This window comes from Macaca nemestrina, chromosome 8 (genome assembly GCF_043159975.1).
Source record: "Macaca nemestrina isolate mMacNem1 chromosome 8, mMacNem.hap1, whole genome shotgun sequence".
NCBI classification, from domain to species: domain Eukaryota; kingdom Metazoa; phylum Chordata; class Mammalia; order Primates; family Cercopithecidae; genus Macaca; species Macaca nemestrina.
The window spans coordinates 51,261,609-51,280,554 of record NC_092132.1 but is presented as its reverse complement, the minus strand read 5'-3'; the positions used below and the strand labels follow the sequence as shown (position 1 = coordinate 51,280,554).

General features: G+C 41.6%; 1 protein-coding gene across 5 annotated transcripts in view; it reads right to left on the bottom strand.

Moving 5' to 3' along the window:
* Positions 1-12,408: 12,408 nt before the first annotated feature.
* Positions 12,409-18,946, bottom strand: part of LOC105497246 (cadherin 17) — an 87,417-nt gene continuing 80,879 nt past the window's right edge. For all 5 annotated transcript variants that reach the window (XM_011768224.2, XM_071067997.1, XM_011768223.2 and 2 more), the window contains 3 exons: positions 16,085-16,201; positions 15,835-15,948; positions 12,409-13,581 (listed from right to left, as the gene is read on the bottom strand). In XM_011768224.2, the coding sequence (XP_011766526.2) occupies positions 13,481-13,581; positions 15,835-15,948; positions 16,085-16,201 (332 nt within the window). In that variant the 3' untranslated portion in view covers positions 12,409-13,480. The remainder of the gene's footprint in view (positions 13,582-15,834; positions 15,949-16,084; positions 16,202-18,946) is intronic.

The window sequence follows — 18,946 nt, the reverse complement described above, 5'->3', positions numbered from 1 at the left end:
CTTTCCCTAGTTTTGTGTTCTCCATGACCCAAGGCCATGACTGACTTTGGTTGTGACTGAACAGAGCCCTGGGAAATTCTGCCTTTGGGATTTTTCCTTGGCCAGGAGCCAGAGAGAGGTCCAATGTCTTCTGCTAACAAAAATATATTCTATTTCCTTTCAGTCCTGTGTTTAATTCAAAAGAGGAACTAGAATTGCTGGATAAACACATGCTATTTTTATTCCCACCTCCCACGTGCACACCCTCCTCCTTTTCCTAATGTAGCCTTCAAATCCCAGACTTGCACATCTGCCCAAATGTTGCAATGGAAGAAATGGATGTGCTTTCCCTCAGTCAGATGAACTTTTGCTTCTGTAGCCCACTCCTCCTTCCTTCAGCCTTCCTGCCTCCCTGCCCAGGATGAGGAACGTGTGAAAAAAGATGCTTTGATTTCTGTCCAAAGAAACCAAGGACAGTTTGGAGACAACACATGGAAGCCTCAAGCATGGCTTTGCTTTTGCCATGAACATAACTATCCCTGGATTCCAGGGCAGCCCCTTGCCCTTTAGAATTGCCTACTGTCTCAGTAGCCCACCATCTCAGTAGCCCATCCTCCTTGTTTCATGGACCCAGATGGCTTGTAAATGACTCATACATAGCAGATACAGGAAATAGTTTTGAGATGTTGAATGGAGCGTGCATCATGCTGGTAAGTAAACATACAAACATGGAAAGTCAGTAAAATGGTTGACATTCAAGGCAGACCAAACAAAAAAAAAAAAAAGGAAAAAGAAAGTCAATAAAATGAGAGTTAATTACATTATAAAAATACTGTTTTTTCATTGTCAATGTTATCTATGTCATCTTTCCAAGCACATACTCAAAAGAATCACTTGACACTAATGTGTATTTTTGAAAGCTGCATCTATGGTGAAAGTGAAGCATTGCTGCTCATTGCTCAGCTCTGGTCTGCAAAGGAGGGCTGCTCTCCTGCAGGCAAGAACCAGCTTCTTCATGCTTCAGGGTTGGGGTTCGCAAGTTCCGCCGTGGTGGCAGAGTGACCCAGGCTGCTCTTAGTTGAAGGATCTCTATGGGCTGAGGAATCTTCCCTGAGTTCCAGGTCACAGTCCAAGTGGGCATCAGAGAAAGGCCTGGGCAGGACTGGTCAGGGTTACAAGTGCCCAAGAGGTTGAGGACATTGGGAAGCTGATGTTGTTCTGAAGGAGGATCCTGATTCAGATTCTGTATCAGTCAGCTCAGGCCACCAAAACACAATACCATAGACTGGGTGGCTTAAACAAGATTTTTAATTATCTCAATTCCAAGGCTAGAAGTCCTAGATCAAGGCCCGTCAGGCCTTGATCCGAAAAGGCCTTTCTGGAAGGCCCCTCTTCCTGGCTTGCAGGTGGTTTCTTCACTGTGTACCTGCGTGGCTGCTCCTCTGTGCATGTGTGGAAAGAGAGCGAGTAAGCTCTCATGTCAGTCTTTTTTTTAGAGGCAGGATCTAACTCTGTTGCCCAGGCTGGAGTGCAGTGGCAAGATCACAGCTCACTGCAGCCTCAACTTTGAGGGCTCAGGCAATCCTCCCACCTCAGCCTCCCAAGTAGCTGGGACCACAGGCATGTACCACCATCCCAGCTAATTTTTGTGTATATATATATATACACATATATATATATATATATACACATATATATACATATATATGTATATATATATACATATATATATACATATATATATATATATGTATATATATATGTATTTTTTTTTTTTTTTTTTTTTGGTAGACATAGGGTTTTGCCATGTTGCCTAGCCTGGTCTCGAAATAACCAATCTGCCTATCTTGGCCTCCCAAAATGCTAGGATTAGAGGTGTGAACCACTGCACCTGGCCTGTTTTTACTGCTAAGGACACAAGTCCTATCAGATTAGGGCCCCACCCTGAGGACCTCATTTAACCTTACCTCCTATTTCCAAATACAGTCACCTTGGGGGTTAGGACTTCAACATATGAATTTTGCAGGGGACACAATTCAGTCCTTAGACACTAAAAAATCATATTCCACACCAGCCTGGTACTAACTTGGTCTTCCAAGAATTATCTGGAACAAGGGTTCTCAGCTGTGGTTGCATAGTGAAACTACCAGGGGAGTTTTAAAAAATATTAAGGCTAAGGCCCCATGCCTGGAGCTGTTGATTTGAGGGTGGAGCACTGGAATGCATATTTTTTAAAAGCTCCTCCGGGTGATTCTAACATACATTCATCAAGAACCCGTGTACTAGACAACGGGTCATCCAACAGCTGACTGCTCCTTGGGGCTCAGCCCAAACAAGACAGACTTCTGTAAGGAGAAACCTGGGAGCACTGAGTGTGTGTGTGGTGTTTGGGGAGGACAAGTGCATTGTGTCTATATTATGTGGGTATATCTTCACAGGTAAATGTGCATTTATGTGTATACAATATGACACATTAATAGCATTAATCTTCAGACAGTCTCATGAGGCAGCTTTTTCTCGGTTTGAATGCTACTTTCTCTTTCTCTCTTGGTTACTATTTTAAAACTTGTTTTCAAATGTTGCCATTGTGGACAAATATGATTCCATTTACATGAGATACTCAGAATAGTCCAATTTATAGAGACAGAAAGTTAGAATAGTGTTACTGGGTGGAGTTATTGTTGATTGGGTGCAGTTTCATTTGGAAGGATGAAGAAGTTCTGGAGCCGGATAGTGGTGATGGTTGCATAACACTGTGAATGTACTTAATGCCACTCAACTGTATACTTGAAATGGTTACAATGGTTTTTAAACTTGATACTGTAAGCTATTGTATTTTGTCCACGTTTACCAAGCTCTCATGATGAATATGGCATTGTAGAGAATCCTGGAAGTGAATCAATCCCTGTGTGCGTGAGATACTTGAGGTAATCTCTGCTTTCTGCTTGTGAATTAGCTATACCATGGATCAATACCTTGATATCTCCACTCTTAAATTTACTGCTCCATAGAAGCCCCCAAGACTTTCTACATAACTGCTCACAAGACCCCCCAACTCTATCCCCACCTACCCTGAGACCCTCTTGGTCTCACAATCATTGCTTAATCATCTAGAAATTATCAAGAGCTTTGTCATTCATAGGCCTCATTCACCACTATGGCCTGCTCTGAGGATATCTGAATGCAGCATCGGGGTTTGCAGGTAGAGAAAACGAGTGTGGTGGGGATGAAGGGATCTTTGAGTATACTGTAGGTGAACACAAAGGATGACAGTTGTTTTCTTTAGTTCAGACTTTGTCAAATGGGTGGCACTTAAGCTGTTGTCATTTAAGTGGCCAAAGTGAATCAGCTATTTCATTTATTCCTTCTTCAAAAAATTATGGAGGAACCACAAGTAAAAAATATGGAGCCAGGACTTGGGCTCACACAGTGGCATTGAGAGAGATTCTAAGAAGTCCCAGCCTATGTGGTGAAATCAGACAGGCACTAATGGTAGACTATGAGAAGGGCCATATGCAAAGTGTAAATCTCCACCTTTTTGGTTGCAAGGGGCAAAAAAATCGTGTTTTAAATAATGATAAAATAAAGGAATGTTTTGCTCATGGGATGGAAAAGTCTAGGGCAAGGCTGTGCTTCAGACACAGCTGGATCCAGGTATTCAACAGTTTCAAGACTTTCTCCTTTCTTGATTTTCTGTAGTCCTCATTCTGGGGAAGACTCACCTCTTATGGTAACTGGAATACTTTAATCTTCTAAGAGTTCCAACTAAAATTCTCAAAGTGAATCTTGTTGAGATAAAGTGCCCAACTCTAGAGCTGAGGGGATGGAGAAAAATGGGGAGTTGGCTCTGTTCAAACGACATAGACTGGATGGGAACTCGGGAAGCCATTTCCCATCGTGAGATCCAACTATTCTTACTAGAAGAGGGAATAGAGTCAGGCCAGGGAGACCACTGGTCTCACTACACTGTGGAAGTTTAGATGTGGCCTGGTCTCCTGTAAGAAGTCAGAAGGCTTCCCAGAGGGACCAGTATTTAAATGGCTCTTTAAGAATGGGTGGGAGCTGGTCATGGAAGGATGAGAGGGTTGAGGGAAAGGACCCACCCAGGAAAGAAATAGCACAAGCAATATGAATACTAATTAATGATTTGATGAAAAAGTTCTGTATGATCAGTCTGTTATTGCATGACACCAGTTGGTCCAGAGAATAATATGGTGCTGAAGTGGGAGAATAATGGTATCTTTTAGTAATGATATGATTTCCTGAAAATAAGCAGGGCAAGCAATAATGCAATTTTAAGTGACCTGAACATCACATCACTCATCGCCTAAAAACTTACAAGTAAAATGCCCACAGAGCTGCTTAAAAAGTTGTACTATTCCTCAGTGCTTGGAGTATAATTTGTCAAGTGAATTTGCTTTTGGTGCTCTTGTGGGTTTTTTTGTTTGGTTTGGTTTGATTTTGTTTGGTTTTGTCTTTTGAGGTCAGACAGGAGAGAACCTTACCCATTTCCAGGTGGACAGAGGTCAAATCGTTTGAGGCACAGTATCATATTGACAGTGGTGGCGACCCTTCTGGAGCAGCTTGCAGGGAGGCCAGCTGTAGTTGGGGAGGCACAGCCAGGGCTGCACAGATGGGAGTCCCCCCCCCCCCCCAACCGAGTTGGCTGGGTGGGAACCCTGCGCTCCTGGGCACAGCTGCTGTGGTTCCTGCACGTTCCTGGGGGCCCCAAAAGCCCTCTGCCTCCACAGGCTTGAAAGTGCCTGCTCCTACTCCTTGGCCTCTCCCCACTCCCAAGGCCTGCCCCAGGGTGGAGCCAAGTTGTGGCCAAGCCTGGGCACTGTTGCAACCCAGCCGGGTGTCACACCCGCCCCCTGCTGCCTCGGCCCCCTCCGGACTTGGGGCACCAACAAGCGCCAGAGGGAGTCTGCTGAATGGGGAGGGTGCTGAGGGTGGCTTAGCACAGGCCAGCAGGCGCCTCTCAGTACAGACAGCCTAGGCGTGTGGACATGTTAAAGGCAGAGGAGTTCCTAGGCAAGGTAGGTCAGTTCCTCAGTGAAATCCCCACCTTCAGGTAGGGGACAGCCTGAAACCTTGGGGGCGGGCTGTCAGTTCCAGGTGAAGTCCACTGCCTGGAGTGAGAGCTTCCTTGATGACGGTTCGGCCAATCGGATGGTGTTTTTTCCAGGCCCGCCCATGGCTACCCATGGACCAATCAGCATTGGTCCTCCATTCTGCATACATGAAAACCCCCACACTCAGTCAGACTCACACCCTCACCGGGAAGACCTGCCAGCAGAAAGTAGCTACGCACTTCAGGTCTCCTGAGAGCTGTTCTGTCCCTCAGTGAAGCTTCTCTCTTGCCTTGCTCAGCCTCTAGTTGTCTGCATACCTCATTCTTCCTGGATGCAGGACAAGAACTTGGGACCCACCAGATGACAGGACTGAAAAAGCTATAACACAGACAGGGCTGAAACACGCCCCCTGTTTGCCACTTTGTGTGTGAGGACGAGGAGAGAAGAGCTGTGGCCCTTCTGGGAGGCCAGACTTCGGGGCGGAGCCAGGGCTGTGGCACACTGTAACACCCTCTTTGGGGCTCTGCTGTTCCTGGCATCTCTGAGCTTTCAGGCACCATCTCATTCCCCCTGTCCAGACGCTGATATCCACAGCAGAAGCCACTTGTGGTACATCTGGTCCAGTTGCAGCCTTGCATAGAGCCGGTGTCTGTGCCGGTATGCCTGGCTGTGCACAGTGGCCAGACCCCATGCTCGCTCACTTACACACCCCTCGCCTCTCTCTGCCTGGCTCGTTCTTGGCAGGTGTGGGATCTGGGCCCATAGCACAAGCCAAGTGCAGCCTGCTAGGCCGAGTGAGTTGGAATAAGCCCAAAGGTGCAAGCAAAACCCAAGCAGAGGTGCTGCCAGCCACAGAGGTTTCCGGCTGGTGAAGTGACACCCTAAGGATCCTGTGACTTATACAAGAAAGCAATACTGAGGTCTTAAAAACAGTTTGGCTATTTTGTCTTTTTGCTTTTAAAAAATATAATAGATGATCACAAAGATTATTTATGAAAAACCCAACCCCATGGCCTGCTTCAACAGCCATTCTATGAGCAACCTTCCACAGTTGAGTTCTTCCTGGTTAAAATTTCTGAGAGGTCCTGTAATGTTGAATGCTCCCAAGGCTCAAATCAGGAGGCAGACAACAGTTCCATGCCTAGAAACGCTTTCAAATCACCAAGCTTCTCTTATTTAAAATTTAAAAATTCCTGATATACCTACCTGAAACAGTGCAATCCATGATCATGTGAGGGGTGAATTTATTTTTTCATAGACTCCTTCTCTTGGGCTAATTCTCCATGGGAGGCAATTTTTAAATGAACTTTTAAATTTTACTTTAAGATCTGGGATACACATGCAGAATGTGCAGGTTCGTTACATAGGTATACATGTGCCATGGTGGTTGACTGCACCCATCAACCCCGTCATCTAGGTTTTAAACCCCACATGCATTAGGTATTGGTCCTAATGCTCTCTCTCCCTTTGCCTCCCACCCCAACAGGCCCTGGTGTGTGATGTTCCCCCCTCTTGTCCATGTGTTCTCATTGTTCAACTCCCACTTACGAGTAAGAACATGCAATGTTTGGTTTCCTGTTCCTGTGCTAGTCTGCTGAGAATGATGGCTTCCAGCTTCATCCATGTCCTTGCAAAGGACATGAACTCATTCTTTTTTATGGCTGCATAGTGTTCCATGGTGTATATGTGCCACATTTTCTTTATCCAGTCTATCATTGATAGGCATTTGGGTTGGTTCCAAGTCTTTGCTATTGTAAATAGTGCTGCAGTAAACATACGTGTGCATGTGTCTTTATAGTAGAATGATTTATAATCCTTTGGGTATATACCCAGTAATGGGATTGCTGGGTCAAATGGTATTTCTGGTTCTAGATCCTTGAGGAATTGCCACACTGTCTTCCATAATGGTTGAACTAATTTACACTCCCACCAACAGTGTAAAATGTTCCTATTTCTCCACATCCTCTCCAGCATCTGTTGTTTCCTGACTTTTTAATGATTGCCATTCTAACTGCCATTAGATGGTATCTCATTGTGGTTTTGATTTGCATTTCTCTAATGACCAGTAATGATGAGCTCTTTTTCATATGTTTGTTTGGCCACATAAATGTCTTCTTTTGTGAAGTGTCTGTTCATATCATTTGCCCACTTTTTGATGGAGTTGTTTTTTTCTTGTAAACTTGTTTAAGTTCCTTGTAGATTCTGGATATTAGGCCTTTGTCAGATGGGTAGCTTGCAAAAATTTTCTCACATTCTGTAGGTTGCCTGCTTACTCTGATAGTTCTTGTTGTTGTTGTTTGTTTGTTTGTGTTTTTTTTCCTGTGCAGAAGCTCTTTAGTTTAATTAGATCCCATTTGTCAATTTTGGCTTTTGTTGCAATTGCTTTTGGTGTTTTAGTTATGAAGTCTTTGCCCATGCCTATGTCCTGAATTGTATTGCTTAAGTTTTCTCAGAGATTTTATGGTTTTAGGTTACACATTTAAGGCTTTAATCCACCTTGAGTTAATTTTCATATAAAGTGTAAGGAAGGGGTCCAGTTTCTGTTTTCTGCATTTGACTAGCCAGTTTTCCCAGCACCATTTATTAAATAGGGAATCGTTTCCCCATGGCTTGTTTTTGTCAGGTTTGTGAACAATCAGATGGTTGTAGATGTGTGGTGGTATTTCTGAGGCCTCTGTTCTGTTCCATTAGTATATATCTCTATTTGGGTGCCAGTACCATGTTGCTTTGGTTACTGTATCCTTGTAGTATAGTTTGAAGTCAGGTAGCATGATGCCTCCAGCTTTGTTCTTTTTGCTTAGGATTGTCTTGGGTACACGGGCTCTTTTTTGGTTCCATATGAAATTTAAAGTAGTTTTTTCTAATTCTGTGAAGAAAGTTAATGGTAGCTTGATGGGAATAGCATTGAATCTGTAAGTTACTTTGGTCAGTATGGCCATTTTCACGATATTATTTCTTCCTATCCATGAGCATGGAATGGTTTTCCATTTATTTGTGTCCTCTTATTTCCTCGAGCAGTGGTTTGTAGTTCTCCTTGAAGAGGTCCTTCATGTCCCTTGTAAGTTGTATTCCTAGGTATTTTATTCTTTGCAGCAGTTGTGAATAGGAGTTTACTCATGTTTTGGCTCTCTGCTTGTCTATTATTGGTGTAGAGGAATGCTTGTGATTTTTGCCCACTGATTTTGTATCCTGAGACTTTGCTGAAGTTGTTTATTGGCTTAAGGAGTTTTTGGGCTGACACAGTGGGGTTTCTAAATATACAATCATATCATCTGTAAACAGGAATAATTTGACTTCCTCTCTTCCTATTTGAATACCCTTTCTTTCTCTTGCCTGATTGCCCTGGCCAAAACTTCCAATACTATGTTGAAATGGAGTGGTCAGAGAGGGCAGCCTTGTCCTGTGCCAGTTTTCAAAGAGAATGCTTCCAGTTTTTGCCCATTCAGTATGCTACTGGCTATGGGTTTATCATAAATAGCTCTTATTATTTTGAGATGTTCCACCAATCCCTAGTTTATTGAGAGTTTTTAGCATGAAGGGATACTGAACTTTATTGAAGGCCTTTTCTGCATCTATTGAGATAATCATGTGGTTTTTGTCATGGGTTCTGTTTATGTGATGGATTATGTTTATTGATTTATGTTTGTTGAGCCAGACTTACATTCCATGGATGAAGCCAAATTGATTGTGGTAGATAAGCTTTTTTATGTGCTTCTGGATTTTGCCAGTATTTTATTGAGAATTTTTGCATCAATGTTCATCAGGCTATTGGTCTGAAATTTTCTTTTGTTTTCTCTGCCAGGTTTTGGTATCAGGATGATGCTGGCCTCATAAAATGAGTTAGGGAAGAGTCCTTCTTTTTCTCTTGTTTGGAATAGTTTCAGAAGGAATGGTACCAGCTCCTCTTTGTACCTCTGGTAGAATTCGGCTGTGAATCCCTCTGATCCTGGACTTTTTTTGGTTGGTAGGCTATTAATTACTGCCTCAATTTCAGAGCCTGTTATTGGTCTATTCAGGGATTCAACTTCTTCCTGCTTTAGTCATGGGAGGGTGTATGTGTCCAGGAATTTATCTATCTATTCTAGATTTTCTAGTTTATTTGTGAAGAGATGTTTATAGTATTCTCTGATGGTAGTTTGTATTACTGTGGGATCAGTGGTGATATACCCTTTCTCATTTTTTGTTGTGTCTATTTGATTCTTCTTCTTTATTAGTCTGGCTAGTGGTCTATCTATTTTGTTAATCTGTTCAAAAAAAAAAAAAAAAAAACCAGCTCCTGGATTCACTGATTTTTTTGAAGGGTTTTTCATGTCTCTGTCTCCTTCAGTTCTGCTCTGATCTTATTTATTTCTTGCTTTCTGCTAGCTTTTGAATGTGTTTGCTCTTGCTTGTCTAGTTCTTTTAATCATGATGTTAGGGTGTCAGTTTTAGATCTTCCCTGCTTTCTCATGTGGGCATTTAGTGCTGTAAAGTTCCCTCTACACACTGCTTTAAATGTGTCCCAGAGATTCTGGTATGTTTTGTCTTTGTTCTCATTGGTTTCAAAGAACATCTTTATTTCTGCCTTCATTTCGTTATTTACCCAGTAGTCATTCAGGAGCAGCTTGTTCAGTTTCCATGTAGTTGTGCAGTTTTGAGTGAGTTTCTTAATCCTGAGTTCTAATTTGATCGCACTGTGGTCAGACAGACTTTGTTATGATTTCCATTCTTTTGCATTTGCTGAGGAGTGCTTTACTCCCAATTTTGCGGTCAATTTTAGAATAAGTGCTATGTGGTGCTGAGAAGAATGTATATTCTGTTGATTTGGGGTGGAGAGTTATCTGTAGTTGTGTATTAGGTCTGCTTGTTCCAGAGCTGAGTTCAAGTCTTGAATATCCTTGTTAATTTTCTGTCTCATTGATCTAATATTAACAGTGGGGTGTTAAAGTCTCCCACTGTCTCTTTGTAGGTCTCTAAGAACTTATTTTATGAATCTGGTGCTCCCACATTGGGTGTACGTATATTTAGGATAGTTAGCTCTTGTCGTTGCATTGATCCCTTTACCATTATGTAATGCCCTTCTTTGTCTTTTTTGATCTTTGTTAAAGTCTGTTTTATCAGAGACTAGGATTGTAACCCCTGTTTTGTTTTGTTTTGTTTTCTTTCCATTTGCTTGGTAAATTTTCCTCTATCCTTTTTTTTTTCTTTTGAGCCTATTTGTGTCTTTGCATGTGAGATGGGTCTCCTGAATACAGCACACTGATGGGTCTTGACTCTATCCAATTTGCCATGCTGTGTCTTTTTTTTTTTTTTTTTTTTTTTTTTTTGAGACGGAGTCTCATGCTGTTGCCCAGGCTGGAGTGCAGTGGCGCGATCTCGGCTCACTGCAAGCTCCGCCTCCCGGGTTCCCGCCATTCTCCTGCCTCAGCCTCCTGAGTAGCTGGGACTACAGGCGCCCGCCACCGCGCCCGGCTAATTTTTTGTATTTTTAGTAGAGACGGGGTTTCACTGTGGTCTCGATCTCCTGACCTTGTGATCCGCCCGCCTCGGCCTGCCAAAGTGCTGGGATTACAGGCTTGAGCCACCGCGCCCGGCCGCCATGCTGTGTCTTTTAATGGAGCATTTAACCCATTTACATTTACGCTTAATATTATTATATGTGAATTTGATCCTGTCACCATGATGCTAGCTGGTTATTTTGCACATTAGTTGGTGCAGTTTCTTCATAGTGTCATTGGTCTTTATATTTTGGTGTGTTTTTGCAGTGGCTGGTGTCAGTTTTTCCTTCCCATATTTAGTGCTTCTTTCAGGAGCTCTTGTAAGACAAGCCTGGTGTTGACAAAATCGCTCAGCATTTGCTTGTCTGGAAGGGATTTTATTTCTCCTTCACTTATGAAGTTTAGTTTGGCTGGATATGAAATTCTGCAATGAAAATTATTTAAGAATGTTGAATATTGGCCCCACTTTCTTCTAGCTTGTAGGTTTCTGCAGAGAGATCCACTGTTAGTCTGATGCGCTTCCCTTTGTAGGTAACCTGAACTTTCTCGCTGGCTGCCTTAAACATTTTTTCCTTCATTACAACCTTGGAGAATCTGATGATTATGTGTCTTGGGATTGCTCTTGAGTAGTATCTTAGTAGTGTTCCTGAATTTGAATGTTGTCTTTAGGATAGGTCTTGCTAGGTTGGGGAAGTTCTCCGTGATATCCTGAAGTGTGTTTTCCAACTTGGTTCCATTCTCCCTGTCACTTTCAGGTACACCAATCAATCGTAGGTTTAGGGTTTAGTCTTTTCACATCATCCCATATATCTTGGAGGCTTTGTTCCTTTTTATTCATTTTTCTGTAATCTTGTCTCTTCTTGCCTTATTTCAGTAAGTTGATCTTCAATCTCTGATACCCTTTATACCACTTGATTGATTTGGCTATTGATACTTGTGTATGCTTCATGAAGTTTTCGTGTTGGGTTTTTCAACTGCATCAGGACGTTTATGTTCTTCTCTAAACGGGTTATTCTAGTTAGCAGTTTCTATAACCTTGTATTAAGGTTCTTAGCTTCCCTGCGCTGGGTTAGAACATGCTCCTTTAGGTCACAGGACGTTGTTATTACCCACCTTCTGAAGCTGACGTCTTTCAATTTGTCAAACTCATTCTCCATCCAGTTTTGTTCCCTTGCTGAAGAGGAGTTGTGATCATTTGGAGGAGAAGAGGCATTCTGGTTTTTGGAATTTTCAGCATTTTTGCACTGTTTTTTTGTCATCTTCATAGATTTATCTACCTTTGGTCTTTGAGGCTGATGACCTTTGGATGGGGTTTTTGTGTGGGGCTCCTTTTTGTTGATGTTATTGCTTTCTATTTGTTAGTTTTTCTTCTAACAGTCAGGCCTGTCTTCTGGACTTTGCTGGAGGTCCACTCCAGATCCTGTTTGCCTGGGTACCACCAGCATAGGCTGCAGAACAGCAGAGATTGCTGCAGCTCCTTTCTCTGGAAGGTTTGTCCCAGAGGGGCACTAGCCTGATGCCAGCCAGAGCTCTCCTGTATGAGGTGTCTTCCAGGTTGGAGGCATGCGGGGTCAGGGACCCACTTGAGGAGGCAGTCTGTCCCTTAGCAGAGCTCGAGTGCTGTGCTGGGAGAATCTTCCTTATCAGGATTAGCTGCACTCTTCAGAGCCAGCAGACAGGAATGTTTAAGTCTGCTGAAGCTGCGCCCACAGCTGCCCCTTCCCCCAGGTGCTCTGTCCAGGGAGATGGGAGTTTTATCTATAAGCCCCTGACTGGGGCTGCTGGGGAGGCAATTTTTATACACAAAAAGTAACAATTGTTATTCTGTCCTTCCCCTCCACAAATAAAAAGGAAACAGGAAGCAGCAGATCAACAAATAAAACTGACCACAACCAATGTTTATTCTTGATTTGTCACCACTCTTTTCATGGCTTGTTTTCTTCCACATGTTAAATATATAAAAACCAAAACTTTATTAACATACAAATAAAGAAAACATGCGCAGCATGTATGCATGACAGGTAGTGAGGAAACCCGGCCAGCTGACTGGTTCCTGCACCAAGGTTTGCAGAGTAGGTTGTGTTTGAACATCTTCTGTGGGTCTGTGTCATTTCCAAGTTGAAGAATTTCAACCAAAGAGCAACATGTCACATTGGTTAAAGACAGTTAATGACACAGAAGCGTTTCTGTTCATACTAAGGGAAAAGGCTGTTCTTTTATTTATTTCTTTTTCCTGAGTCTTCACTTTTTTCTTCTCTGACAAATGTTTGAAATTCAGTGAAATACCAAAGGAGACAAGGATGAAGGGGACACAGGATGGAATCAGAAAAAAACACAAATGGAATCCAGGAAGTTCTATGGGAGACAACTGATATATCTCCTTGATAAAGAAAAATTGTACAGAATATTTAATGAGTCTGTCTTGCCCCAAAAGGGAAAAACACAAGTAGCTATTTGCAGAGAGGAGAAAATGTCATGGGAAAATGAAAAGTATCTCTAATGTCTATGTAGCACATAAAATATCTAAGTAGGCGAGTACAGTGGTTCACACCTGTATTGGGAGACCAAGGCAGGCAGATCACTTGAGGTCAGGAGTTCAAGACCAGCCTGGCCAAGATGGTGAAAGCCCATCTCTACTAAAAATACAAAAATTAGCTGGGAGTGCTGGCAGGTGCCTCTAATCCCAGCTAGTCAGGAAGCTGAGGCAGGAGAATCACTTGAACCCAGGAGGCAGAGGTTGCAGTGAGCCAGGATCGCACCACTGGACTCCATTCTGGGTGACAGAGCAAGACTCCATCTCAAAAAAGAAATATTTAGTAAATATTAAAGGACAAGAGGGAATATCTGTTTAAAAAAGCATAATGCATATGTTAGATGAAAAGTAATAGGATGAGATGGTCGTTATTGAAATAGCACTTGCTGTATAAATTCAAACATTCCTTTTCAAATTCAGCTTCTCAGAGGTTTGACTTCAGATGCTTGAGCACTTTCAACATTATCTTTGCCTTTATCTGTCTTCATGCGGATAAACACAACTGCTAAAATTATACCTAAAAGAAAAAACCCAGGGTCAAATAAATGGGATCTTTTAAAATGTACTGTCACATTCAGTTATAAAGTAGTATCATGGTAGGAAAAAAAATGACTCAACTTCATTTTTGTATGTGGTTCAACAAAGTTTCACTGTCCTAGTGAATAAAGGGCTCTAGTCATTGGCCTTTGTAGAGAAATGAGCTTATCATTTATCCTGTTGTATGTATCAAGTTCCAAATCATAGCTGACTTAGCACTTGCTGGATCTTGCCCTAAGAACATAGGACCTAATGTCCCACACTATGGAGTGTATAAGCACCGACAAAGTTCCTGAACTTTATATATACTTAATGTTGATTATTCTTCCCCTTTACTAGAGAAAACAATACAATTAGCACAACCAGAAAGCTGTTCTCTGACCTGCTCACCTCCCTGAAGCTGATTTTCATCGTATCCACACCAACTATCGCATTTCTTTGGGCACCTTCCTCTTGGATCCGGCCTCTGTTGCTGTGGGACCCTGGGTAGACTACTCAAGCTTCTTGGTTTCTCTTACCTGATACATCAAAATTACACTGTGCAGCTCAGCACTGATTGTGTACTGTCAAACAGAGTCCACTATGAAGAAGGGAGTTGTTTTAAGGAAATTAACCTACTAGTAAGTTTATAGGAGGAATCATGGCAGAAAGGACTGGATGCTCAGAAACTTATAATTGCAGCCCTATCTTGAAAAGAATAAGGGAATGAAACTGTAAAATCCTATTCTATTTCTGGATGTTTCCAAACTCAAGCAGTCTTTAACTTGTGGTAAGATTATGGAATTAAGTTGATATGTTAGGAAAATTGCTATCTGATGTGTAAATTCAAAAACCCTTTCAAGGTGGGAGGGCAAATAGAATAAGAAAAGGCACAGAGGCAGAAGGGACCTTATGTAAGTGAGTGGGACCTCAAAAAGCCAGTGCAATTACCATGAAAAGTGTGCAGCAGATGGTGGTTCTCAGGGAGGAATGATGATCACCATGCACACATTAGGATGGGCAGTGGCCATGATGTGAAAGACCTCCCATGCCATAGGGAGTCTGGACTGAAGGGTATAAAGAAGTGAGACCCCCTTTAGATGCATAAATCAGAGTCCAGTGTGACACAATCATGGGAGAAAAGACCAGATGCTGAGAGAACAATCAATAATACTTAGAATAATCCTAGTCCTTCTTTTAAAAGAAAAAGGATATGAAACCATAAACCCCTTCACTCAGGTACCCATGAAATAATGAAGTATCTATTTCTAATGCTTAACTTGTGGTGGGGACAACAGTTGAAAGAGGGCAATTACTATATATAGGTTGAGTATCCCTAATTTGAAAATCTCTAATCTGAAACTTTTGGGGGACCAACTTGATGCCACAAGCAGAAAATTCTACACCTGACCTCATGTGACAGGTTGCAAGCAAAACTTGGTTTCATACACAGTATTATGTAAAATATTGTATGAAATACCTTCAGACTAAGTGTATAAAATGTTTATGAATCATGTGAATTTTGTGTTGAGACTTGGGTCCCATCCCCGAGATATCTAATCATGTATTTGCAAATGTTCAAAAATCTGGAAAAATCCAAAATCTGAAACACTTATGCTCTCAAGCATTTTGGGTAAGGAAACACTTGGAATAGGCACTGAGTTGTTTGCAAAAAAGAAAAAAACAGCTAGATCAGGGGATTCTACTGTCTAGCCAAGCCAGGGGCTATGGCAGAGGCTGTGGTCATGATGCAATGGGTTATTCTGGGTAATAAAGAATCGGGTTTCTATGCATAGGGAAGTTCTGCACTATACATTTCAGGTATCTCAGCATCATCACTAGAAGGCTAACTTCAGCCTGTAACAATAATGGCAGGTGAGACCATAAACTCTGGTGTAGGATCTGTGTATGTCACTGTTTCCCCTACATCAACACAGTGCTTGACACATGGTACCACTACTGTATTTTTTCCCTCTTTATCACAAAAGCTTTGTAACTAGGCATAATATATAACAATTGATGACCATAAATCCCCTTATATTTCTAAATTAATAAGGCAATAGAGACAGAGGGTGGTACTAAAGCTGTAACTCCAAGAAAGTCTGATGTAATTTGCTGGTGATCTACCTTCTCGGCTATTGCCTGGGTTGCCATTTGAGCAGCCACCAGACCAATCCAGGAAGACAGGCCCTGAGATAAGCTCACATTTCTGAGGCCCAGGATATGACTCTTTGAATTAAGAAATTACACTCACCAATGACCAGAAGAGTGGTCAGCAGTATACCAACTGCCATGCCCACAGTGGGTATCCCAGGCTGGTGACCTGCTGGCCGGAAACAACCATCTTCCCCACAACTGCAGAATGTAACTGAAAAACAGGACAGTATTTGGTAGGATAAATTCTCAAGTGAATAGTTGCAGAATCCCATATCAAAGACAAGAATCTCTTCAAATGGCCCATGGTGACAGATACTAGCCTGAGTTGCCTATAGCAGAATATCTACCTGTTAAAGAAACAGTGCTTTCCAAGGGTGGCCGACCCCCATCATTGATGCGGATCGAGACAACATATTCCTTCTCCTCAAAGTCTGTGTGCCTGGTAGACAGTCGGGCATGAGTACCTGCCAGGACAGGAAAAAAACACAAAAACAAAAACATGTGAAAATACAACTTCAGACCCTGGATTAGCGGGAATAAAGCTCATTTTGTATCACATACTAAGGTTGACTGGAACATGGCTGGATATGAGTTAAACTGCCCAAAGTATCATCCACATCATTCCACATGTATCTTCCCATAAGGTAAGAAAGAGTTAAAGCATCCTTTAAGTTCTTAATTCATGATTTCTCCGTAGACATTTATACTAAATACAGTCAATTATCATTTGTAGCACTTATGTTCTATAGTTGCCCCAAACACTGAATTAATGAATGCTGAACCATTGCTCCTAGAGGAAAGACAGAGTTAGTTTCCTGTGAGCTTCTAGTCACATTTTCCCTAACTGATCAATATATAACCTTGGTTTTTTGTGTGTTTCTGTTTAAAGATATCTTATTTAACATATATTGTTCATTCTAACATTTAACTCACATCTAACAGCACTAAAACTTCCTGAACAAAGCTTATCAAACACACGTTTAGGTTGGTGGAAAAAAATTACAGTTTTGGACATTACTTTTAATCTGTGACCCAAACCACAATTTTTCTCTGTAAGGCACACATCACAGCCTTCCTGTGCTTAGGAACTCTAGATAGCACTTCAGCACTATAGTTCAGAGCCATTTTTTTTTTAATCATGGGTCATCTTTTAGGTTTGACCCTGTGTGTGTGTTTTTAAATACTTTAAGTTCTAGGGTACATGTGCACAGTGTGCAGGTTTGATACATAGGTATACACGTGTCATGTTGATATATTGTACTCATCAACTCGTCATTTACATTAGATATTTCTCCTAATGCTGTCCCTCCCCCAGCTCCCCACCCCCGGACAGGCTCCAGTGTGTGATGTTCCCCACCCTTTGACCAAGTGTTCTCATTGTTCAATTCCCACCTATGAGTGAGAACATGCAGTGTTTGGTTTTCAGTCCTTGTGATAGTTTGCTGAGAATGATGGTTTCCAGCTTCATCCATGTCCCTGCAAAGGATATGATCATCCTTTTTTATGGCTGCATAGTATTCCATGGTGTATATATGCCATATTTTCTTAATCCAGTCTATCATTGATGGGCATTTGGGTTGGTTCCAAGTCTTTGCTATTGTGAATAGTGCTGCAATAAACATACGTGTGCATGTGTCTTTATAGTAGCATGGTTTATAGTACTCTGGGTATATACCTAGTAATGGGATTGCTGGGTCAAATGGTATTTCTGGTTCTAGATCCTTGAGGAATCGCCACACTGTCTTCCACAATGCTTGAACTAATTTACACTCCCACCAACAGTGTAAAAGCATTCCTATTTCTCCACATCCTCTCCTGCATCTGTTATTTCCTGACTTTTTAATGATTGCCATTCTAACTGCCATTAGATGGTATCTCATTGTGGTTTTGATTTGCATTTCTCTGATGACCAGTGATGATCATGTTCATGTGTCTGCTGGCTGCATAAACTTCTTTTGAGAAGTGTCTGTTCATATCCTTCACCCTCTTTTTGATGGGGTTATTTTTTTCTTGTAAATTTGTTTGAGTTCTTTGTAGATTGTGGATATTAGCCCTTTGTCAGAACGGTAGACTGCAAAAATGTTTTTCCATTCTGTATGTTGCCTGTTCACTCTGATGGTAGTTTCCTTTGCTGTGCAGAAGCTCTTTACTTACATCCCATTTGTCAATTTTGGCTTTTGTTGCAATTGCTTTTGGTGTTTTAATCATGAAGTCCTTGCCCATGCCTATGTTCTGAATGGTATTGCCTAGGTTTTTTTCTAGGGATTTTATGGTTTTAAGTCTAACATTTAAGTCTTTAATCCATCTTGAATTAATTTTCGTATAAGGAGTAAGGATCCAGTTTCAGAACCTATCCAGAAATTACACATATTACATAAATTGTGGGAAAAGACATGAATGAAACAGTTATTATATTCTATATGTTCAAGAAGCTACAAGACTAAGAAGTGTAGATAATACAGAACATTTTAAAAACACGAGTTAATTTATAGAAGAAAACTACAAAGTTTGATATAAAAATAGACTAGGTTGGATTAATGGCTATAATATAGCCATTGAATGTAGCAGAAAAGACAGTAAACTTGAAGATACAGAAATAAAGCTATCCAAAAAGAAACAGAAAAAAAAGTAAGCTTTGAGACAACTTCAGGTGGCCTAATACATGTGTAATCAAATTCCTGAAAGCCAAGAAAGATAGTGCAAAGAAAAACATTTTTGATAAGACAATGGCTAATATTTTTTCCATGTTTGATGAAAACTCCAAATCCTCAGATCCAAGATGATCATCAAACTTCAGGAACAAGAAAAATGAATAAAACACCACCAAGGCAATATAAGCATCAAATTACTTAAAACTAATAAGAGAATATCTTAAAAACACCCAGAGAAAAAAGAATATAAACATTCAATGGAACAAGGAAGAACCATAGTGGGCAGGGCACCCCCGGTGGCTCACGCCTATAATCCCAGCACTTTGGGAGGCCTGGGCAGGCAATTACTTGAGGCCAGGAGTTTGAGACCAGTCTGGCCAACATGGAAAAACCCTGTCTCTGTGAACCTGTAATCCCAGCTACTAGGGAGACTGAGTCACGAGAATCACTTGAACTTGGGAGGCTGAGATTGTGCCACTGCACTCCAGCCTGGGTGACAGAGTAAGACTGTCTCAAAAAAAAAAAAAAAAAGTGGTGAAATACCTTTGAAGTACTACA